Raw genomic sequence first — 25,007 nt, forward strand, 5'->3', positions numbered from 1 at the left:
GGTGTCACACTTTTCCCCCAGCCCCGGCTAACACACCGGACTCTAATAATCAACTAATCATAAATAATCAACTAATCTTGATCTTCTGTTTAGAATGCAATTAGTTTAATCACCTGTTTTGCGAGGGATGTGGGAAAGGAGTGACACCACTCCAGTCCCTGAGGACTGGAACGGCCCATTCCTCTTCTAGACAGAAAATCCCACCTGAAAAAACAGGTAGTCAAATATGGCACTTATAAAGTTTACTATAGGGCAATTCCATGGTAAGAGAGTGGCATTGAGACTCAGATTTTTCACTTTAAAATGTGTCAAACAAAAACCAATGATTGCAAAGTTAAAGGCCCAGTGCAGTCAAAAACATATATATATATATTACACTATGAGGTTGGAATAATACTGAAATTGTGAAAATGATAATAAAGAGCTGTTTGAAACGACCGCCTGAAATTATAGCCTGTTTTGGTGTGATGGAGTTTTGGCAAGCCTGGTGAATTAGAATAGACCAATAAGAAAGAGAGTTCTAAACCACTCTGCCAATTACAGCTAGTTTTCAGTTGTCCTCTCCCCAGTCAGTCCACGCCCAAACAGTCCTAGCAAAATTCTTGCTTGATGAATTGCTCTTTGCTAAGAAGCTTTTTTTTGTTGTTGACCATTTTAATTTAAAACAATCACAGTAAGGTATGTAATTGTTATTCAGAAATGATTTGATATTGAGATTTTAAAAAATGGCTGCATTGGACATATAAACAAATCCTACTTTCCACTGAAAAGTATACAACACATATACTTGAATAACAGTGCAGATGCATTTTGGTAACAGAATGATGGCACGAAAGCTCACTGTTACTAAACTTTGCATCAGCATTGTTCTTCAAGTAAAGTTTTTTGTACAAATGTTCAGTGGAAATTGTTTAAAAGTTGTCCTTGTGCATAGATGTGGTTCGTTTAACTGCAATTATTGATTTTAGTTTGAAATACCATTTCAAAGTAAAGAATCTGAGTCTGTCACACTGTTGCCATGGAATTGCCCTATATCTACAGACGCGAATCGACCTTGAGTCCCTCCCCGCAGGCAGGTCTGTGAAATTCCTCCAGTTATGTCGTAAACAAAGGAAATACAGCTTGTTGAAGTTGTGACAGATACACGTTTGAAGTCGCACAGTACATGACTGTCTTTAGTGCCTTCCAGTAACACATGGTAATGTATTACTTTAGCTTACTATTTTAGAAAGTAGCCTACTTTAGCTAGCTAGTTGGACTGGACAACTATCTGCAGTGACGGGTGAACCAGAATCTGGGTTTACAGGAGACGTTCTCATAGATTCGGGTTCAAGTGGCGGGTAACGTTAACAGTTTGAGAAGGATCACTCTTTGTTAACTTTGTCGGCAACTCTTTCATTTCTATTTTACCTTAGTGTTAAATATGTCATTTTTTGGCTGAAGTGACGAGACTGCTGTTTATTTTAGAAACATGTCGCGATACCATCTGCTAAATATGTGTTTGCGACCAATACAATTCGATGTATTGTTGGTGCTTTCAAGACAACTGATAACTTCAACAACAAAAAAGGCCAATTACGTCAGTGATCTTTAGTTCGGAAAGTCGTAACTAGAAAGATGCCAGAGTTTCCCGACTTGGAATTCCGAGTTGGATGACAGTTCAAAATATTTTTCACAGTCGGAGCTCGTTTTTTCCGAATTCCCAGTTGTCTTTAATGCACTGAAGTCGAGATTTCCGAGTTCCCAGTTGTTCTAAAAGTGGCATCACGTAGCCTACAGGTAGTGGTGTTGGTCACTTTATTTACGTGTTGTGAACTGGAAGTTTCACATGCCGTGGGGTCTAGGCCTAATCATTAGTCCGAACAAATTTCTATTGGACAAATTCAGCTAGGTCCCTCTAGGTTTTGCAACAAAATCGGCGTAATGAATACGCTTCTGGTTTGATCACCTGTTAGAGGTCAAATAAGTAAACTTAATAGTCAGTGATTTTGGCATCTCTGTCTCATAGGGTGTGCTGGGCACTATGCCAGCCAGGATATTGTTGATTGATTTTTTACAGGAATGGGTTATCATTAAAGTTCACTAAAAAGGTTAGTCTACATCTTTAGAAAATGCATAGCAGAACCACATTTTTCATCCAGTCATTCCTTTTATGATAACCTGCAACACTGCTTTGCCATTGCATCACAATATTACATTGCAGACCTGTTAGACAATTGCACTACACCACGTTGGGATTGTAATATTTCTCACTATCCATGATGGTTAAACTGAGAAGTTGGCTCAACCAGGAAGTGACTTTCAATTGCCAGTTTTCTGACTGGGTAAACTTGAAAAACCTATGACCAGGTCGGATGTGCTGAAACCACTGACTGACACATGACCTGATAGGCAGGCCAGCGTTTGTTTGTACAGTCCCAAGAATGAAGATTAGATCACATATCAAGACAGGAAGCGGTTTAGTTACCACACATTGACCTAGTTACATATGTCATAGTGAAAAGTAATTGTCAAATGACAATATACCCATTCTGCACTTTTCAAACTTTGATGTATGAATTGGGGTGGTAGGAGGCAGAATAATGCTCTGTTACCACATCATATTTACACATTTATCCTGTTTCCACAATCCAGTAATTGTCTTACAAAAAAGTTTGCTTTGTGATTTTTTTTTTTTCTTTCTCTTGCGAATGTTGGTTGGCTCCCTCTTGCTATTTTGTTGCGCTTCAACATCCAACCACTTGCCGATTAGGCTTAACCTAGTGAAGTGGTCAGAAGGGGTTGCAGACTGGTCATTCAGGTACTCTTCAATAACTTTACCTGTGGTCATAAGCTCCAGTATGACTTTGACCTGCTGGTGGACCAGCACACACAGGAGAAGTTGCTTTATTTTTCTAGGGCAAATGGCTCTTGTCATAATTCAAACAAAGGAAGTAGAGTAGTGAGACTGGCAGCACAGAGTCTGAGTGCTTCAGAGACAGCCCAGTAAGAGTTTTGCTCCGGAGATGAGTCACTTTCAGAGGCAGCCTGTTTGTAGGCAACCACAATTTTCTGTTGAACTTAGTGCATTGTTTTTTTTATTGTTTTTTTTTTACTTTAATGAGTGTCTGACTTTACACAGTTGTTGCTTCCTATATTGATTTAGTGTTGTCTATTTTAGTATCTAGCTTAATCAAATAATGTCATACATTGAAGGCCCTATGTTGCCTCCCTTCATTACTTCTGGTTTGATGCAACAACTTGGAAGATAAGTTAGCTAACTGTATGCAAAGTAGTACAGCAGGTTATTTCCCTAAGTTGACCATTGAAACAAGCCAATAGCTTACAGCAACATTTAGCTTAGACTGTTTGAAATTCAATTGTTATGGAGACTGCACAAGGCATATGCTACTCTGTTCTACTTCGCTCATTAGCCTACGTTGTAGGTCATAGACTCCTAGCTAAGACGGACAGTCTATTATTCTATTCAACAGAGGGTGTACCATTTGTCATTCATTGCATTGTAAATAGCCTATGTGTTTGAGTTGGCGACATGTCATCATGCCATGTGGATTGTTAGGAGTCCATTACATAAGATCTCAAGTCTTCAACCTCCGTGTCAAATATCATCTGATCCCGGTGGGTCGAGATGCATCCAGGATGATGAGATTCTCGGTCGAGATCATAAACTGAGTAGGTCAATTCATGATAGTCGTGTTGTCACGCGATTTAAAAGTTAGAGGATTACTGGTCCTGTGCAAAAGAAAAGTGTCAACTTCAGCGCTTTTAGAGTGCAATGCACAATACTTTTTTAATTTTTTTTTGTCAACAAAATAACCATCCAAAAATGTTGATGCGGAGCATCAGACATTTAGCTAGTTGGAGCATGAGGAGGAATAGGGAGCACATGTATTCCAGCTGCAGACAGTCTGAAGTGTGTGTACGTCTGAATTGGCGTGCATGTGTGGCGGTGCGCTCTCTGTTCTCTGCCTGCCCTGCAGTGACTCAGCCTGCAGCCTACAGGAGGAGGACAGCCCCTTTAAGGCAGTCTTCCATACCAGTGCACACAGGAGCCCATATAGATCTAACCGCCGAGTGGCTTTACCAGTCAATATTTCCATGCACGGCCCTTCCAGACAGGCCAAAGTACTCCTCCGGCTCTCAACTTGTCGCCGATCATCAAGCCATTCACTCGTACGTGCTGTGGTCACACTGTGTGCCGTACGAAGAGAACAGTAGTACTGTAGTCTTCTGTGGACGCACAACACACAGTCAACCTTGTTGGATTGAGAGTTCAACAGTCTCCTATGTTGATGCATTGCATGATACGGTGCTGTAAGAATTGTAGGATTCCGTACCATTTGAGGCTTTTTTTCTCCCGTGGACTGGATGCTTAATTCAGAAGAATGTCTCTTTCCTGTTAGCCTCTGATAGAGAACATGCTACTTCCCACTGATGGGGGAGGGAACTAAGTTCGAGCTTGGGGCTTCTGCCATCTGCTCTGTGAATTTACTTCATGGGTTTTTCGAAGATGGGCCTAATATCTAGTTACACACACTCTGTGCTCCTCTTTGACCCAGTAGTCCGCCTAAATTGGAGCTGTTTGTCTAAACTGTTTATGGTCACTTCTCTTTAGCACCTTTCTTTGTTGATGCGTTCAAAGTAGGCCAACTCTCTCCTTGTGAGTTTTGCGTCGCTCCTTCTAGGCTTGTTGTACTGTGTTTTTTTTAGTTGGCTGCGTTATTAGACTACACGTCATTATATTGTAATAAGACCTAGGTTATCACAACAAAATGAACAACTTAAAATGCTATGTGAAGAAAGACCATAGTCTGACATGTCACGCTCCATCGTTCAGAGAGAGGGTTATTTTGAAGGGATCCATTTTACCTTTTCTATCTCTCGCTCAGAGCCTGGGCTTCATCGACTAATTAAAGAGGCGGTTGCTAAGAGATGACAAGCGGTGACATCGCTGCTGAGAGCCTCTGTGCTGCAGCCTGAACCTGTCTCTACTCTGGGTCTCTTTTCTCATCCCCTGTCTAGACCTGACTACACCTGACCCATGTGAAGGAGTAGGGGGAGAGGGAGCGAGAGGAGCCACACCACACACACGCCATGGCAGCTTTCACCAGTACCCCCAAAGGGAGATCCAGGAGTGCTCCTCGGCACAGAGACTGGGACCAGAGCCCGGCCGTGTGTGACTGGAAGGACTGTGAGGCTGGAGGCGGTGAGAGATCTACTGGACACAGCACCATGCTGGAGAAGACCCAGGACTTCTTCCAGATCTGTGACATCGAGGACAAAGGCTTCATCACTCACCGGGACATGCAGGTGAGATCACCTACTGTCTATGGGGCTCACTGAGTGCGACCAAACCGTCCCATGGGAGTTAATGACGTTTTTAGGTTACACCAGCATTATGCAAGTTCCCATCCTTAGTACTGTATATATGAGTTACCTAGTCATTATTTCAGAGTAACACATTTCAAATTGCTGACTTTTGATGTTGATTGACAGAGCAAGTTGTTGTAGTTGTTTTCTGAACTGTGTTTTGATCCTTCAGAGCAAGAATCAATCATGAGTTGTGGTGGGTTTGTTGGAGTTACATTCAGTAGCATTTGAGGCTTTTACCCCCGTGGACTGGATGCTTAATTCAGAAGAATGTCTCTTTCCTGTTAGCCTCTTTACCCTGAGAAACCAGTAAGAATTGGCCCAGCCTAGTACTAGCATAACTGTTTACTCTGATAGAGAACACATGATACTCTGTGGATGTATCCTAACCTATGCACCAGCTCCCATAGCTCATTGTTGTAATTTAGGCTTTTGTCAGGGCATCTGAATGACTGCTGTTGACAATAGCATACAGTGCCTTCGGAAAGTATTCAGACCCCTTGACCTTTTTCCAAATTTTGTTCTGTTACAGCCTTATCCTAAAATATATATATTTATTAAATCCTCAGCAATCTACACACAATACCCCATAATGACAAACCAAAAACAGGTTTTAGAAATTCCATTGATCATCCTTGAGATGTTCTTACAACTTGATTGGAGGCCACCTGTGATAAATTAAATTGATTGGACATGATTTGGAAAGACACACACCTGTCTACAGTGAGGGAAAAAAGTATTTGATCCCCTGCTGATTTTGTACGTTTGCCCACTGACAAAGAAATGATCAGTCTATAATTTTAATGTTAGGTTTATTTGAACAGTGAGAAACAGAATATCAACAAAAAAATCCTGAAAAACGCATGTCAAAAATGTTATAAATTGATTTGCATATTAATGAGGGAAATAAGTATTTGACCCCCTCTGAATCAGAAAGATTTCTGGCTCCCAGGTGTCTTTTATACAGGTAACGAGCTGAGATTAGGAGCACACTCTTAAAGGGAGTGCTCCTAATCTCAGCTTGTTACCTGTATAAAAGACACCTGTCCACAGAAGCAATCAATCAATCAGATTCCAAACTCTCCACCATGGCCAAGACCAAAGAGCTCTCCAAGGATGTCAGGGACAAGATTGTAGACCTACACAAGGCTGGAATGGGCTACAAGACCATCGCCAAGCAGCTTGGTGAGAAGGTGACAACAGTTGGTGCGATTATTCGCAAATGGAAGAAACACAAAAGAACTGTCAATCTCCCTTGGCCTGGGGCTCCATGCAAGATCTCACCTCGTGGAGTTGCAATGATCATGAGAACGGGGAGGAATCAGCCCAGAACTACACGGGAGGATCTTGTCAATGATCTCAAGGCAGCTGGGACCATAGTCACCAAGAAAACAATTGGTAACACACTACGCCGTGAAGGACTGAAATCCTGCAGTGCCAGCAAGGTCCCCCTGCTCAAGAAAGCACATATACATGCCCGTCTGAAGTTTGCCAATGAACATCTCAATGATTCAGAGGACAACTGGGTGAAAGTGTTGTGGTCAGATGAGACCAAAATGGAGCTCTTTGGCATCAACTCAACTCGCCGTGTTTGGAGGAGGAGGAATGCTGCCTATGACCCCAAGAACACCATCCCCACCGTCAAACATGGAGGTGGAAACATTATGCTTTGGGCGTGTTTTTCTGCTAAGGGGACAGGACAACTTCACCGCATCAAAGGGACGATGGATGGGGCCATGTACCGTCAATTCTTGGGTGAGAACCACCTTCCCTCAGCCAGGGCATTGAAAATGGGTCGTGGATGGGTATTCCAGCATGACAATGACCCAAAACACACGGCCAAGGCAACAAAGGAGTGGCTCAAGAAGAAGCACATTAAGGTCCTGGAGTGGCCTAGCCAGTCTCCAGACCTTAATCCCATAGAAAATCTGTGGAGGGAGCTGAAGATTCGAGTTGCCAAACGTCAGCCTCGAAACCTTAATGACTTGGAGAAGATCTGCAAAGAGGAGTGGGACAAAATCTGACCTCTGTGATTGCCAACAAGTGTTTTGCCACCAAGTACTAAGTCATGTTTTGCAGAGGGGTCAAATACTTATTTCCCTCATTAAAATGCAAATCATTTTATAACATTTTTGACATGCGTTTTTCTGGATCTTTTGTTATTATTCTGTCTCTCACTGTTCAAATAAACCTACCATTACAATTATACACTGATAATTTCTTTGTCAGTGGGCAAACGTACAAAATCAGCAGGTGATCAAATACTTTTTTCCCTCACTGTATGTAAGGTACCACAGTTGACAGTGCATGTCACAGCAAAAACCAAGCCATGAGGTCGGAGGAATTTTCCGTAGAGCTCACAGACTCATTGTGTCGAGGCACAGATCTGGGGCAGGGTAACAACACATTTCTGCAGCATTGAAGGTCCCCAAGAATACAGAGCCTTCCATCATTCTTAATTGGAAGAAGTTTGGAATCACCAAGACTCTTCCTAGAGCTGGCCACCTGGCCAAATCTGTGTCGAAGGGCCTTGGTCAGGGAGGTGACCAGGAACCCAATGGTCACTCTGACAGAGCTCCGGAGTCCCTCTGTGGAGATCGGAGAACCTTCCAGAAGGACAACCATCTCTGCAGTACTCCACAAATCAGGTCTTTATTGTGGAGTGGCCAGACAGAACCCAATCCTCAGTAAAAGGCACATGACAGCCCGCTTGGAGTTTTCCAAAAGGCACCTAAAGAGTCTCAGACCATGAGAAACAATATTATCTGGTCTGATGAAACCAAGATTGAACTCTTTGGCCTGGATGCAAAGTGTCATGTCTGGAGGAAACCTGGCACCATCCCTACGGTGAAGCATGGTGGTGGCAGCATCATGCTGTGGGGATGTTTTTCAGTGGCAGGGACTGGGAGACATGATAGAGGGAAAGATGAACGGAGCAAAGTACAGAGATCCTTGAAAACCTGCTCCAAAGCTCTCAGGACCTCAGACTGGGGCGAAGGTTCACCTTCCAACAGAACAACGACCGTAAGCACACAGCCAAGAAAACACAGTAGTGGCTTCGGGACAGGTCTCTGAATGTCCTTGAGTGGCCCAGCCAGAGCCCGAACTTGAACATCTCTGGACAGATCTGAAAATGGCTGTGCAGCGACGCTACCCATCCAACCTGACCGAGCTTGAGCGGATCTGCAGAGAAGAATGCGAGAAACTCCCCAGATACAGGTGTGCCGAGCTTGTGGCGTTATACCCAAGAAGACTCGAGGCTGTAATCTCTGCCAAAGGTGATTCAACAAAGTACTGAGTAAAGGGTCTGAATACTTATGTAAATGTGAAGAAAAAAAATGTATAAATATATATAAATTTGCAAAAAATTCTGAACCTGTTTTTGCTTTGTTAATATGGGGAATTATATGTAGATTGATACAAATCAATATTAGAATAAGGCTATAATGTAACAAAATGTGGAAAAAGGGAAGTAGTGTGAATACTTTCCGAAGGCACTGTACATTTGGCTAAATAATGCCAAACCTAACAACTGCAACAAATCCTCCATAGACCCTTTGTTAGATTTGGAGACGACAATCTGGTCATTTCACAAGGCTGTATGTGGAGGACAGGGGCTGCGTTTGCTCCATAGAATTAAATGGAACACTTTTTATATCTCTGGTGTGCTCATTAGAGATGATTCTGAGGATGTAGCCTGTATCTATCTTATTCAGGAGAGCATGTGAAAGAGTGACAGGAACCCACAACACATACGGGCAGCAAAGAGCCACACAGAGCCCTGCTTTGTCACACAGCAACTTCATTTGCGTTACTGTGCAGATCCAAATGCTTCTTACATATTCATCGATGGGCAGAGTATTCCTTTGATCGAGCACTTGTGAGCCCACACCGTGACGAGAGTCTCAATAGAATAGATCCCTTTGATCCAATGTTTATGGAAATATACAAAACATGCCCCTATACCCGCTCCCCGTGTTCGTTTCTGAGTTGTGAAAGTAATGAAATCAGCCCCCCAAAACATTTTGGGGAATAACGTCAGTGCATAACTGTGTGCACTCCTGTATAATACATTACAATTGTCTTCGTGAATATGTGTTATGCAACTGAAATGCATTTCTGCTTGTCTATCCTTATATGACCTGAGTAGATGGAACAGAAAATGTATTTCTCTGCCATATGCAAGTTGGTTTTAGATTTAGTCGGGTATTTACTATGCCTGATTAGGCTTACCTTGTTTATCCATAAGGGCAAAGTGGATAAATAAGTAATTTAGCAAAGTTCTGAACACATCAAAAAAAAAATGGAACATTTCATGAATGTTTTCTAGTGACTGCCAGCATTAACCCTGTATGTGCGCGTGTCGTTTTCTGCTGATTGCACAAACAGCCTTACGATGTTTCTCACACCGTGACCAAGAGGGTGGCAATGGTGTCTCCGGCTGTGATCTCTGTCTGCTGACTTAAGGGATGTGTTCAGCCCAGATAAGAGTTTAACAAGGAGTTCCTACCACAAATTTCACAAGTGGTTTCGGTGTAAACATAGACATGCCCAGCTCACAGAGGTGAGGCAGCGCTTGGCTTTTCTGCATCGTTGTGGTCTTTACTGCATATTGTCAGCGTTTCAGAGTCTGTTTGCTTTCACACACTGCTTGGCCTTGGCGTGTAAATGGCGGTTTGGGCGTTTTTTGACTTTGGGCAGAATGTTCATTTCTATAATGTTTTGCCTTCAATCTGAACGAATGAATGTCTCAAGTTTATTAATATAGACGTTTTATGGAGCAGCCTGTCCTAGTTGTTAACGGTTCCTTTGTCATGAACTCGCGTTACGTCGGTTGTGTGAATGCAAATGATACACCATCCTACACTTTATGAACAGGAAGAACATCTGCTCTCCTGTACATGACCGTCTCTTCTGATGCTGATGATACTGTTGAGTGTGTTCCCAGGTGTTTGTGCTTGGCTGGCAGCTGTTGTACCGTACTGTATTGTTGGCACAGGAGGCTTCTGAGGGATAATGGCTCGTAATAATGTCTGGAATTGAGTGAATGGAGTTGCATGGAAGCCGTGTGTTTTTTTGAGTTTGATACAATTCCATTTATTCCGTTACTATGAGCATGTTGTCCCCCAATTACGGTGTCTGTTTAACATAAAGACTTGAGTCCTTCAGGTCCCCAGTTGTGTCCATGGCACCTGATTTGTGTTGTGTGTCCTGCTCCGCAGAGGCTCCATGGACAACTGCCCCTCAGTGCAGAGGAGCTGGAGAATGTCTTCGACACCCTGGATTCTGACGGCAACGGATACCTCACCCTGCAGGAGTTCTCCTCAGGGTTCAGTACGTTGACTATGTCCTGTTCTCACTTTCTACTGTCCAATGTATGTTGATGTGCTGTGATGTAGTTTGATTTGCTGCATCTTCCCTTTCCACATAATAACGTTAACTGTGCTAGTGCACTGTGCAAGCAGAGTATGCAGCTCTGAGTAGGTACAGATACATAGAAAGAGAGGGAGTAAAGGGTATTATAAATAATCTCCTGGACTCTTTATTTCTCCAGGTGAGTTCCTGTTTGGCCGAAGGATCTCTGTAACAGAAGGGATGGGGGATGCCTGCCCCATTTCCAAGGAAGCCAACCAGGGCCCCCCAGACTCCCTTTACCAGACCCAGTGGGAGGAGAGGCTGATGGGCAGCGAGGACGAGGAAGAGAGGCACTTCTGCATGCTCATGGAGAGCTTGGGCGCCAGCAACGTCTTTGAGGAGTGAGTGTTTGTTTTTGTCTATGACGTCCATACTATGTGAGTCTTTGTCCAACCCTAAATAATGCCCTCAAATGACCAGTCTATTCCTTTAGAAAGATTAGATTGATTGAAGTCAGCTGTGCAAAACAAAAAGCACTAAGTTGCCGTTCCATAGTAGTGCTAGCCATTCTGTTTCAATCTGCTTGCTTTGATATTTCTCAAATTCTATAAGCTTAACAAACAAGCATAAAGTCTACAGACATGTTTAAGTAGAAAACAGATGAAATACCTGAGGTCACTGTCGTCTACCCCAAAAAAAACTCTCATAGGAAAAGTTAGTCTAAATTGAGTTGGGTTATTTAACCTTGAACAAATCATTATAGTCACTGACATTCATGTCTGTGGATGTATTCCAGACATTGGTTGGTGCTGGTACCAGTGCTTTTGCCTTTCTCCTCCAGGCATTCAGAGGAGAGAAACGAGAGAGCCGGGCCTCGTTTAATGCATGTCTAGACTCACCTTCAGCAAACAAATGTGGCTCAATAAAAGTAAACGGTAGTAGGTGAGAATGTCAACTTGATAAGTACATCCTATTGACTGTCTGCAAACCTGGGTTAGAACCAGAACGCAATGCTAACAATTTACATCAACCTCCGCTGTGTTTTCCTGAAGTTGACACGGCATGTAACTCTACTGTGAGGATTGGAAAGTTTCCATATTTGTTTAGGAGTCTTCCAGAGGCCTGCTAGTCTTATCAATTAGTCCAAATTTCAATGAACAGAGATCCATCAAACATGCATTGTATGAGATCATTTTCTCAATTGGTCTTTCCACATATTGCCCTGCCAAAATATTACATAAATAAGTTATTCCAGTTGTTATCTGAACACTGACATGAAGACCATGGCACAGACAAAGATTGTGTTTAAACTGTTGTGTCAAAATAGCACTATTTTCTACTAACAGGAAATGGGATTTCCTAGGCTAAGATCATCTTGACCAAATGTCAATTTTGCACAAATATGTCAGCACGGCTGCAGGCAGCCCACAGCTACCCACTGCCTGCCTGCCTACATTGTCCTAATTGTTCACATTGACCCAAAGGTTCAACTTGAAGTACTTCTTTTATTTTCTTCCCCCCACCAAGAAGTACCTCAGTACAGTTGTTCTACACAGAAACCTGAGTACAGACTGTATTCCATGTCTTGTCATTGAAACTAATCTTTGTTCTGACCCCCTTCCCATCAGCCCTGGTGAGGTGCGTAGTCTGTGGGCCCAGCTGAGAAGAGATGAGCCGCATCTCCTGTCCAACTTTGAGGAGTTCCTGGCCAGGGTCACCTTCCAGATCAAAGAGGCTAACCAGGAGAAGAGGGAGATGGAGAGCGCCCTTAAAAGGTAGAAATATCGCCATTCATCAGGTATTGGTACCCATGTAGAATTTGGCCAATTAGTAGCTCACTGTAGCCTGGTCCCAGATCTGTTTGTGCTGTCTTGCCAACTCAAATAGTCATTGGCTAGACAACACAAACAAATCTGCGACCAGGCTAGCTCAATGTTCCTTTACAGATAACCTCTGCCCGAGTAACGAAGGGCAAAGTAGCTTACTGTATATGCTTGCTACGATATGAATGTCATTTAAACCTTTTTTGCATTAGGGCATCTATAGAATGATCGTCCCCAGTTATGTTTTTTTCTGGGGGGTTTTTCCCTTAAAAAAAATGTTTATTACTAAAAGTATAGCTTTTTCTGACTGACAGATTTGTAGTCCTTAGTTAGCCTGGGAGAAGTGTTTAAGTTTTACAGTGTGGGTGAAAGAAACGTTTACTCCACCATTGGGATGTGGCTAACCTCCCAGCTCCAAAGCAATATTAAGTGCTTGTCAATGTGCTCCCAAAACTCTCACTTTCTCCAAATTGTGACAGACAATGTTCATGGCAATTTTACAAGGAATACTACTTGACAATCTCTACCTGCTTGTTTATTATGTCATGTTTCAACTGAGCACAGCGTAGCTTTTGTACCATAGTGGTGCATTATCACACTGTTTCCCATAGCTGAAAAGCAACCTGTTTTTGAGGCTGTTTCTAAGTGAAAGGAATGCAGATGTTGGAGGAGGCTGCTATGGTTGGGTTTTATGACAGGTGGCTCACACCGCAGCTGTTTCGAAACTCGTGAACATCTTTCTTGCTGTAGAGACGCAGGGATTAGATTTTTTTTTCAAGCTGACCGGAGTGGTCAGGCCTTTAATGGTTAAGTAATTATAGTTATCCTTTTTGATTTTCAGATGTGAACTACACTGATAATAAGTGGTACTTATCTGAAACTGTTATTTGTTGCTGTGCCTGTTCAGAATGGGTCATGCTAGCTTACAGTTGACCTACTGTATGATTTTGAAATGGCAGACTGAAAGCTTAACTAAACATTTGATAACGCTTGAGCAGTCCATTTTCTTATGTGCTGCCAAAGCTAATGGAAAAAGCTTTATTAGCATTAACAAGACCCCCCCCCCACCCAATTTTTTTTTTTTATAAAATAATTCTACATCCGAACAGAAAAGCAGCAACACATGACGACGAGATCCAGCGCTTATATGAAGAAATGGAGCAGCAAATCAAAAATGAGAAGGACAGGATCCTCCTGCAGGTAAAGGAAGAGATCTCCCACTGCATACGCCTTGTTAGTAACCTCAGTTTTTGGGAAGATCCTCTTGCTCTCTCGTTCTCCCTCCCGCTCTCTCTCTCTCCCCCCTGCAGGACTCTGAACGCTTCCTGTCTAGGAGCCAGGACCTAGAGCATCAGCTCTCCAGTAAGGAGCGGGAGCTGGAGCAGATCTTCCAGAAACAGAGGCGGGTGAGTCAGGACACGAATGATGAGTCCTTGACGGACGATCACAGGCACTGATGGGTAGATTTGCACTGTACAGAACTTATTATTTTTCATTCAATCTAATTTTGGTGACCGAATTGTCACCAGTTATTATTAGTAGACTCTAAGAGCTGTTGCTGAGTGTCTGTCTGCAGCGTATTCTTTAATGGAAACTAAGTGATGATCATGTGTAACCGTGACACTCTCACAAACAGAACTCCACTGACGCTTTTAAGACTAATTAGTCCATTGGAAATTAGTCTCATTTTTTATTTTATGGGGGGGGGGTGGAGATTAGCTTTAATATTGCAGATTGTGGCTTCCATCAATGTAATTGTCTGCATAATTTCCAAAATGTATTATTTTCCCGTACCTCCCCTAACTGGAGTAAACTAATGGGCAACAATTAGTCTTACTCGTACTTCTTCATTTACATTACAAAGGGGAATAAGGCCTGAGTTCCTACTGTACCCAAGTCACCAAGGCTTTCTCTCAGAGGTACCTGAGCGCCTCTAATTATTATGTCTGTAATTCACATTCCATGTTCCTCTCTGCCGACCATGTTAATAGAATGGCGGAACATTGACTTTAATGGGAATGTCTGTTCTAGAGATTCTACTTCTATGCTGCCAACACAGTCTCTGTAAAGGAGGCATCCAGACGCTATGCTGGCTAGCCTCATCGCAGTGTCGCTCAATTATTTTAAAAAAATTTGTTTTAGATCCCATGTTGGAGCACTTTGGCTTATATATGTAGAACAGTGATAGTAGTGTTTGAGGCTACAGTCAGACCACAGCCTTATGTGTGTCCTCACACAGCCCCTGGATTAAATGGCTGTTTGTGGATCAGACCACAACCTTGTGTGTGTCCTCACACAGCCCCTGGATTTAATGGATGTGTGTGGGTCAGACCACAGCCTTGTGTGTGTCCTCACACAGCCCCTGGATTTAATGGATGTGTGTGGGTCAGACCACAGCCTTGTGTGTGTCCTCACACAGCCCCTGGATTTAATGGATGTGTGTGGGTCAGACCACAGCCTTGTGTGTGTCCTCACACAGCCCCTGGATTTAATGGATGTGTGTGGGTCAGACCAGGCCGGCAGATATCACTCGTTTCATCTTTTCCATTCATCAATGCTCGGTGTATCGTCGCAATCACACAATAGACACTGATTTGCTAAGGCTGATCAGACTATGATTGTTACTGCATAGTAGTGTCTGGGAAATTGTGTTTTTAAAGCTGTATATGACCAGATGAAAGTGCATTTTGTAGGGCGTCTGCTTTTGGCTGTGGTGTTTTTGTGTGTTGTCTGCCCGTCTCCTCTGTGACCGTGGCCCCTCTCCCCTGTGTCCCCTCCCCCAGTTGGAGTGTCAGTGTCGGGAGCTGCACAGCGAGCAGCACGTGACCAAGGTGGAGAATGTGAAGCTGAAGCAGACCAATGAGGATCTGGCCCAAGAGCTGGAGCACACCAGTCAGGAGCTGATCCTGGCACAGGAGCAGCTGGGCCTTCTGCAGGAGCAGTCGTCACGCCTGCAAAAGGAGAGGGAGAGGTAAGTCTGCTTCTTTGTGGCTGGCTGTCTGGTTGGCTAGCTGACTGTCTGGGATCCTGATTGGGTCTCCTTGTGAGTCCACAGTACACGAATATGTGGATTTGTTTTCCAACACAGGGAAATGTACCAGGTCACAGAGGGATTGCAGAGAGAGCGAGCAAGCCTGCTGAAACAACTTGACCTGCTGAGGTAGAAGTGGAGACCGACAGACACACACTAGGAGAGAGGCAATGGGTTATATCAGTCCAGGGGCCACTGTTCTCCAAATCAATGAGCAAATAGTATACTGTACAATAGGGTACAATGTTATATTCACTACAAACCAAGGCCACGCATCCATCGAGCAGATAGCAAAGCATATAGCATTGACCTTAGGCAAACTCCTCGAAGCGGTTTCCCACTTGTTCTTACAAAATGTTTTTATTTTTTGCAATGAACCCATTCCTTGTTATATTGTCTCCAGGGAAATGAACAAACACTTACGAGATGAACGAGATACAAGGACATATCAAGTAAGTATTCGCATGCATTTTTCATTGTCCATTTGTGAAATCCCATGTCTGTCTGATCTGTTTGATAGATCCTATCCTAAAAACTTGATTCCTGGAAAAAGCATTGAACCTAGAAAACATTTTTTTATCAAATCCAATTGCAATCAAACTGTAGCTTTAAATTTGTTGTTTTGCAGAAACTGAGGAATACTGTTGAAAATCCTGCTTGGAACCCGAGGCCTGGATCAAATACTCTGAATCCCTTTGACAAAAAGGCCTTTAAATGGTACACCATTTGCTCTGAAATGCTTTTAATACAAATTGAGTGAATACTGTCTGATTCAGTCGTGGAGGCCTTCATTTATACTAACGTTCAATTCACCTACAATACACACTTCAGTATGACTGACTGTTGCTTGAGTAGTTATTAATGGTGAATGATTCATATTTTCTAAGTAGATGGCATTACACAAAGTAGAACAAAGCACATGACACAGAATTCAATAGGGCTGCAGTTGTAACTCAGTGCAGAACATGTCCGTACTGTATTTACATTGTTCTGAATATGCAAATGCTTATATAAATATGCGAGTCAATTCACATTCTACAGCCATACCATTATGTTCCAAAAAAAAAGCAATTGTCAGCCAATTCACATTTGTCCCTCCAATTACCATCTCATCCCTGTCTCTCCAGTGAGGAAGAGGTAGGGCTCCACCACTCTAAGAAGAAGAGCCCGGGGGGAGTGAATGGCTACAGCCTGGAGGATGTGGTAGACTCCAAATCCACCCACAGACCCCTACAGAGGATCATCTCCATAGAGGAGGACCACCTACCCCAGCTCTTGCAGGACGACTACCATGTCCAGCTCTGTGAGTGGAGCGAGGAGGCAGAGGAAGAAGGGGAGGAGGAAGAGCACATAGAGCTGCAGATGAACTCAATATATCCTCCTAGTTCTCTTCCGACTAGGGAGCAGCAGCCAGCTGACACCAGAGAGTCGGAGACGCCTACGTCCCCCAGGGGCCAGCCTGTCGGCAAGGAGACCGTGGTGAACGTAAGACTTGTATGCTCACAGACAAGGTTGATTGGTCATAATGTTGGACAGGCTTTGTTTTTGTCTCTGATCAATAGACAATGAGAAGGTATCAGTTGGCCTAGTAACCTTCCCTTTAATAGAACCTTGCCTTCCTCTTCAGGCCTTCTGGGTTGTTTATAGGTCAGTGTGTTTTTGTTGGTTCTCCTGACCCAGTATAGAGGGGTGAAGGTGGATGTACAGCACAATGTGTTCTCCTGTCTGAGCAGACCTGAGATGGGAGAACAGCGGTCACAGGGTTGGGTTTCTCACTTTGAGTGACTTGACCCCACAGTTACCCTGGCAACAGGTTTAGCTACTTGTGTGTGTTGAATGAATGTTTCAGGAAGTTTACATGATTTAATGTCATCTAGGAACTTACTCTATATACAGTGCATTTGGAAAGTATTCAGACCCCTTGACTTTTTCCACATTTTGTTAAGGTACAGCCTTATTCTAAAATGTATTAAATTGTTTTTTTTCCCCCCTCAATCTACACACAATACCCCATAATGACAAAGCAAAAACGGGTTTTTAGAAGTTTTTGCTAAACTTAAATCACATTTACATAAGTATTCAGACCCTTTACTCAGTACTTTGTTGAAGCACCATTGGCAGTGATTACAGCCTAGAGTCTTCTTGGGTGTGACGCTACAAGCTTGGCACACCTGTATTTGGGGAGTTTCTCCCATTCTCTGCAGATCCTCTCAAGCTCCCGAAGCCACTGCTGCGTTGTGTGCTTAGGGTTGTTGTTCTGTTGGAAGGTGAACCTTTGCCCCAGTCTGAGGTCTTGAGTGCTCTGGAGCAGGTTTTCATCAAGGATCTCTGTACTTTGCTCTGTTCATCTTTCCGGCGATCCTGACTGGGCTCCCAGTCCCTGGCACTGAAAAACCTTACCACAGCATGATGCTGCCACCATGCTTCACTGTAGGGATGATGCCAGGTTTCTTCCAGACGTGACGTTTGGCATTCAGGCAAAAGCGTTCAATCGTGGGTTTATCAGACCAGAGAATTTAGTTTCTCATGGTCTGACAGTCCTTTAGATGCCATTCGGCAAACTCCAAGTGGGCTGTCATGTGCCTTTTACTGAGGAGTGGCTTCCGTCTGGCAACTCTACCATAAAGACCTGATTGGTGGAGTGCTGCAGAGATGGTTGTGCTTCAGGAAGGTTCTCCCATCTCCAAAGAGGAACTCTGGAGCTCTGTCAGAGTGACCATTGGGTTCTTGGTCACCTCCCTGACCTAAGGCCCTTCTCCCCTAATTGCAAAGTTTGGCTGGGTGGCCAGCTCTAGGAAGAGCCTTGGCAGTTCCAAACTTCCATTTAAGAATGTGTTCAATGCTGCAGACATTTTTTTTATACCCTTCCCCAGATCTATGCCTCAACACAATCCTGTCTCGGAGCTCTACGGACAATTTCTTCGACCTCATGGCTTTGTTTTTGCTCTGACATGCACTGTCAACTGTGGGACCTTATATAGACAGGTACGTGCCTTTCCAAATCATGTCCAATCAATTGAATTTACCACAGGTGGACTCCAATGAAGTTGTAGAAACATCTCAAGGATGATCAAAGGAAACATGATGCACCTGAGCTCAATTTTGAATCTCATAGCAAAGGATCTGAATACTTATGTAAATAAGATATTTCTGCTTTTTAAATTTTTTTAATACATTTCCAAACCTGTTTTTGCTTTGTTGTTATGTGGTATTATGTGTAGATTGAGGAAAAACATTAATTGAATACATTTTAGAATAAGGCTGTAATGTATATGTCTGAGTACATTACAAATGCAGTTTCAAGAACTTTACAACTTGATGGTTTTATAGGATAGTAGTTGTGTTGTGGACTTAGAATTAGGGGGTATATGCTGCATTCAAAATATGCTGAAATATGTTGCTCAAATATTTAGTGCATCAGCTAGGGCCATGTCATCGTTTTAGTATACCCTCTCTCAGCATATATTGAATTGGATAGTCACAATCTGAAATATCTTGGTTATTACTTGAGGAAACGTTAACTTAAGCACAAAAGGGAGTTTGGCAAAATGCAATGAAACTTTTCTCTCTGCTTTATCTCTCTGTGTTGTTTCCAGGAGGGTGCAGCGCCACCCCCGGACCGCCTGTTTAAGATCGTGCTGATAGGGAACTCTAGCGTGGGGAAGACCTCCCTCCTCATGAGGTTCTGTGACGACTGCTTCTACCCAGGCACCTCTGCCACCGTGGGTGAGTAGTGGCTGGCCCCTCCAGGGTTCCTTTTCTATAGCACAGCAGGGTTTTCATTAGGCACCAACGGAACAAAGCGGACTGAAACCCGGGAGGAATTACCTGGACTTAAGAATAAGAATCTCTAGTTTTTGTTTTATGTTGCAAACTGTTTTGATACTGTGTGTCCTAATCAACATGACCCAGGGCAGAGCTGAGCCCATAGACATGTGGCTGGCTGACCTCACCCTCCCTCTCACACCTCACACTGGCTTTACTCAGTAAGCTCTTTTAAATGGATAAAGTAATCCTTCTAACCCCCCCCTTAAAAGATTTAGATGCACTTTTGTAAAGTGGTTGTTCCACTGGATATTATAAGGTGAATGCACCAATTTGTAAGTCGCTCTGGATAAGAGCGTCTGCTAAATGACTTAAATGTAAATGTAAAATGCCGATTGCTTACACTGTGGAAAGCCGACTGTTGTGTTGATCTTGCACTACATAGGCAACAGCCTAAGCGGATAAACCATATTGTGTTACTGTTGTATTGACTGACTTGCATTCACACAGACCATAACTGGATACTTCCAATTGGCCTTTCTGTTATACAGTAGGTTAATGTTACACACCCAAACCTAGTTTGTTCTTTGACTGACTGCAAGCATACTGAATTATTCTGAATCCTAGTACGAACGGCTCCAGAACTCTAATCTCCTCTCTATTTAGACCCTGTTTGGAAGCACACACAAATGATTTGATTCTGAAAATAGTCTTTTTTTTTTTTTTTTTAGGAGCGAGTCAGATGGATTTTGAATTGTGTGGTCCCTCTAGAACAATGGGCAATATACTCTCATTGACAAAAAAACATGTTTCTCTTTTTCTATTTGAGCACAGGGGACAAATATTGTTGATTGCAACCATCGATGGGAGTAACATTTCAAAAACTCAGAGAAGGACATATCCTTTTGAAGTTCCTTGTTCTACCAGATTTTGCCCGGAAATCAATTGTTGGTTCCTTTCATCATTTTTTTAACCTTTTCTATCTACTACAAACCCAGCACTTCTAAAAAGAATACGGACAGAAAATTGCAAGGAAAAAATATTATTGGAAGGCAAAATATTGTAAATTACTGAGGTGACTTAAATCAGAGGAGTATTATCTTGTCCATCCTGCATCAACAGGCATAGACTACAGTGTGAAAACGATAACGGTGGACAACAGCCAGGTGGCGCTGCAGATGTGGGATACAGCAGGACAGGAGAGGTGGGAACTTGACTATATTACGTGAATTTACACACATTCAACTTTTTACCTCAGCAACTTTTGTTTTGCTACATGCAGTTATGCTGTATGGCACATTGCTAATGTCAGTGAAGTGAAATATTACTGCAGTGCTTAAATGTCTTTCTTTTTTTTTAGTATTTTCAGTGTTTTCTAATGAGACCATGTTGACACTTGAAAATAGTATCTAATGAGACATTTTTAGTATGAGATCAAATTCCATACTTATTTTGTTGTGCTTGAGGATAAAGTACAAATGGGGGAGTTCTCAGTTTTCCTTCTCCACCCCTTCAGGTATCGCAGCATCACCAAGCAGTTCTTCCGCAAGGCTGACGGTGTGGTAGTCATGTATGACATCACTGATGAGCAGAGCTTCACTGCGGTAAGACCGTGGCTGACCAGTGTACAGGTAAGACGAGCCCAAACACTTCACTGCTCACCTCTGAAATAGCAGGCCTACACATACAAGCTCAGAGAAATGTAGATAATACGGAGAGCCTCCTCCTGCTCAATAGCACATTCAATGTAGGCTTACAGAACATTTTATATACAATATCAGATCAAATGCGCTACCGTAAATTCCGGACTATAAGCAGCAACTTTTTTCCCAGGCTTTGAACCTCGCGGCTTAAACAATGACGCGGCTAATATATGGATTTTTCCCGCTTTCAATTTTTTTTGCTCAGTTTTTTGGCGGCATGAAGCTTTCATTAGACCAATGAAATTGCCGAACAGGTTACGGTCAAACAACTTTTGTTTACTGTTTAGATTAAATCAAGCGCTCTCAAACTTCCCATCATTCTGATTACGGTAGTCATTTTGTCACCCTCATCATGGCAAAAAGACAGAGAAATGCATATGATGCAGCTTTCAAGTTGAAGGCGATTGATCTGGCTGTTGGAAAAGGAAATAGAGCTGCTGCACGGGAGTTTGGTCTTAATGAGTCGATGATAAGACGTTGGAAACAGCAGCGTGAGGAATTGACTCAAGACAACTAAAGCTTACTGCTAATTTTGTATTTTTGGTTACAAGCCGTGTTTCGTTAAAGCCTATTTATTTTTGTTACAAGCCGTGTTTCGTTAAAGCCTGTGTAAAGTTCATTTGTTTCAATGTACCGGTAGGCACCTGCGGCTTATAGACATGTGCAGCTTATTTATGTTCAAAATAATATATATTTTTTAATTCAGTGGGTGCGGCTTATATTCAGGTGCGCTTAATAGTCCGGAAATTACGGTAATTATTGTAATTCTTACTGGATATTTGTAAAGCGGCACGATACAAGTTACCATTCGTTATCGTTACGGATTGTGTGTCATGTACTACCATTATGCAACATGTAGTGAATATAGATTTGTCCGTGACCTTGCTCAGTGTAGCACTGATGTTAAAAACCTACGACGCTGAATGCTGCCCACCCACTGGGTATCTGAAAGAGACCGCTGAGGTTCCAGCCCTAATGGAGTGCATCAGTGCCCATCTCCGTCTCTCTTCACAGGAGGGGGCCGGCGAGGATATTCCCATCATGCTGCTGGGAAACAAAACGGACAAGGAGAACGAGCGGGAGGTTCAGACGAGAGTAGGCGAGAAATTGGCCAAGGTCTGTCTATCAGCAATTCCCTGGGGCGTTGTCTTCAACCCACAGGCTTCTCAGTGCCCACAGCCACAAAGTAGTGGGCCATCTTCTCACTGAATAAGTAAAAGCAACAAAATTTGTTTTTTGTTTTTTTTAAGAGATATATGTGTGTGTGTGTGTGTGTGTGTGTGTGTGTTTGTGTGGGGGCCTTAAAGGTCTAGGAGTTGTTTTTCGACTTCTATCATCCCTCTATAATTTTGTATATTCCATTTTTTTCCCCCCATTGGGTCTGTAGTTTCTATGGTGATAGATAATTGCTAAGTGCCTTAGATCAGTCGACCTGCTCTTATTCTTCATTTTCCTCCGATGGCCATTAGTCCAGACAATGATTACCTTTAATGTTACTAAACAGGCCTGAGTAGGAGGCTGTGTGGAAGAGGAGAGCATGATCGACCCTACTACAGCCAGTTCCAATCAGAGCACTGTACTGTACATCCCATTGACTTCCCTGTTTTTCATCTGCTAATGACAGTTATCAAATCTCCTTTGCAGGACTGCCAGTTGATTTTCTATGAGTGCAGTGCTTGCTCTGGACAAAACGTTGTAGACTCTCTGGTACATTTGGCAAGGTGAGTTAAGTTAAGCGCTGTGTGGGATTCTACCCAGCGTTTTAACAGAGGACATAAGTCTTACTACTTCCACATTTACTATTGTCTTAACACGACTGTTTGTCATTTTGATTTTGGCCATTAGCAAGGCTATACGAAGGGAAAGCAAGCTTAACACTGTCAGGCCACAAAATAGAATCACTGTCTGCTTGGGCTTCATCCAAGCTAGGCTTTATGTGTTTTGCAATGAAATCTGACAACTCACTTGAGGCCAAATGTGTCAGTGTGTCTGGAGGTACAAAAAAACTCTGTGTTGATATTGACAAGTACAGGGAAAGAAAGGAAAACAATGACCAACCTTATCATTCCTAAATATACACTTAACACACATGATAAACAACTTTATCCTAGCAGTTGATGCTCCCAACTTCAATAATAGTATTGGAATCTAATATTGGGTGATTTCTTTAGTCAAGTCTATTGCACTGTAATTTATGTTGGGATCTCACTCTCAATAATAAACAGTTAACCTACAGTATGTGACTTTGGCTCATTTCTGAGTAAAATCTCTTCTGTGTCCCCTAGAATTCTGAAAGAGCAGGAGGACCGAGAGAAAGAGAAGACGGTCCAACTGGTAAACAGCTCTTCACAGAAGAAGAGGTCCTGCTGCTAGCAACAAGAAGGCTACTAGCTAGCTTCTATCTTCTCAACACACAAGGTGATGGTGAACTCACCTAATTAAATATACAGTAGATTCTGACTAGAGTTCCTTAAGAACTCAAAGATCTACAGCACAATACCTCTCACTGTCACCCAGTCCACCTACGGTGGGAACACCCGTTTCTTGAATCTGTGTTTTTTTTTTTTAAACGCCTCTTTGAGGGGGAAAAAAATAAATAAAATTGTCTTAGCATTTCACACGATGAAAGGGCCAGGGTAGGTGCTGACACTGCCATACATGGATAATGACATTTTTTAAAAGACAGTCTTGCACTACAATAATAACATATAGATTTTCCTAATAAAAACGTATTTTTAATGAAAATTAATTTTCAACTAGCTAAGTCAAAACCAGTAACTATACTACTTTTATATTTAATTCAGTACAGTTTACACTGTCTGACAAATGTACTGAAAAAATAAAAGTAAACCTTGTTTATAGTTAGGTTTCGTGAAATCTGAATTTCGTTCAGGACCAATTTAACATTTTCCAGTAGTAGAGAAGGGTTATAACATTTGTCAGATTTGGACTTTATCTCAGATCAATCTGATGAATAGATTAGCTTATCCCTCAAATGTAATAAGGTTTACTGTGTTGTGTATGTAATGTTGGGATGATTTACCAGAAGTCAACTACAGATGTGGGATCCTAATTTGACCAGTATTGTCGCAGCAAAATAATCCTGCAGCAACAAGATTTGAACGTTTAGTCCATTAACTTTTCTGCCGATGTAATGTTGCTAGATCGGGATTAGGCTACGTGAAAAGTGCAATACTGTTAATATGTGTTAGTGTGAGTTTTTAGTGAAATCTATGTAAATTCTGGGGCACAGAAATTCTCAGCAACAGCAGTGATCAAGTGAAGATCCTACATCTGTATGTGTCTAGAAAGTCTAATTGGCAGCTTCTCCTTTTACACAAATGTTTGTGGAAGGTAGTAAAGCTCTGACATACTATACCTCTCTCAAAGCGTTTGCATATAAACCGTCACCACTATTTGGCTTTTTTTTATGTAATTGGCACAGTGTTATTTCTATGAAGGAGTTCTGTTGTACTGTAGTTGTTTGCTTAGTTTTGCCAAGAGATTTGCCTTCTCTTAGAAGTATTTGTTTGTGGGCGCACTAAAACATTTCTCCTAATAATTCCATAAAAATATATATTGTGCCAAGTATCCTTGAACAAATGTTCCATTTTAAATCTAACACATTGCAATGTATGCCATCACTGCACCTGTAAAGTACTTCAGATACCGATAGATGCGTATGAGACACTGGAGGTACCATTAGATACGTACTGTATGTGTATGTTCTGTGATGTTGAAGGATACTGAGAAATCGTCATTTGGAGCCCTCCGGTATAGAGAGTATTCCTTGTGTATGTGACAGTGTGCCATAGCACCAGGACTACTCTAAATGAACCAATTCAGTTGCATTTGTGCCACGCTACTGGGCCTGTGTTCTTGCACAATAATGTATGTGAAAATGTAAATATGAAAAATGTTGTATGGTTTCTCTGAATAATAAACATATTGTATATTTCA

General features: G+C 42.4%; 1 protein-coding gene across 3 annotated transcripts; it reads left to right on the forward strand.

The window, feature by feature from the left end:
• The first annotated feature begins 601 nt into the window (after nt 1–601).
• On the forward strand, nt 602–25,007 carry cracr2aa (calcium release activated channel regulator 2Aa). 3 transcript variants are annotated; one of them, XM_014147927.2, is made up of 18 exons: nt 602–678; nt 5,023–5,310; nt 10,593–10,704; nt 10,925–11,126; nt 12,354–12,500; nt 13,658–13,748; nt 13,859–13,954; nt 15,332–15,519; nt 15,637–15,708; nt 15,983–16,031; nt 16,208–16,296; nt 16,707–17,064; nt 19,176–19,305; nt 20,467–20,548; nt 20,861–20,975; nt 22,062–22,163; nt 22,692–22,768; nt 23,333–25,007. In XM_014147927.2, the coding sequence occupies exons 2-18, from the start codon at nt 5,095–5,097 to the stop codon at nt 23,418–23,420; spliced, it is 2,214 nt and encodes a 737-aa protein (XP_014003402.2). In that variant the 5' UTR covers nt 602–678; nt 5,023–5,094; the 3' UTR covers nt 23,421–25,007. The 3 variants fall into 3 exon arrangements, 2 of the variants coding, with proteins under 2 accessions (XP_014003402.2, XP_014003401.2); XR_006759682.1 differs by lacking the exon at nt 602–678 and adding an exon at nt 1,026–1,198 and having other exon boundaries at nt 22,062–22,260; XM_014147926.2 differs by lacking the exon at nt 602–678 and adding an exon at nt 1,026–1,198.

This window comes from Salmo salar, chromosome ssa16, assembly GCF_905237065.1.
Source record: "Salmo salar chromosome ssa16, Ssal_v3.1, whole genome shotgun sequence".
Lineage (NCBI taxonomy): Eukaryota > Metazoa > Chordata > Actinopteri > Salmoniformes > Salmonidae > Salmo > Salmo salar.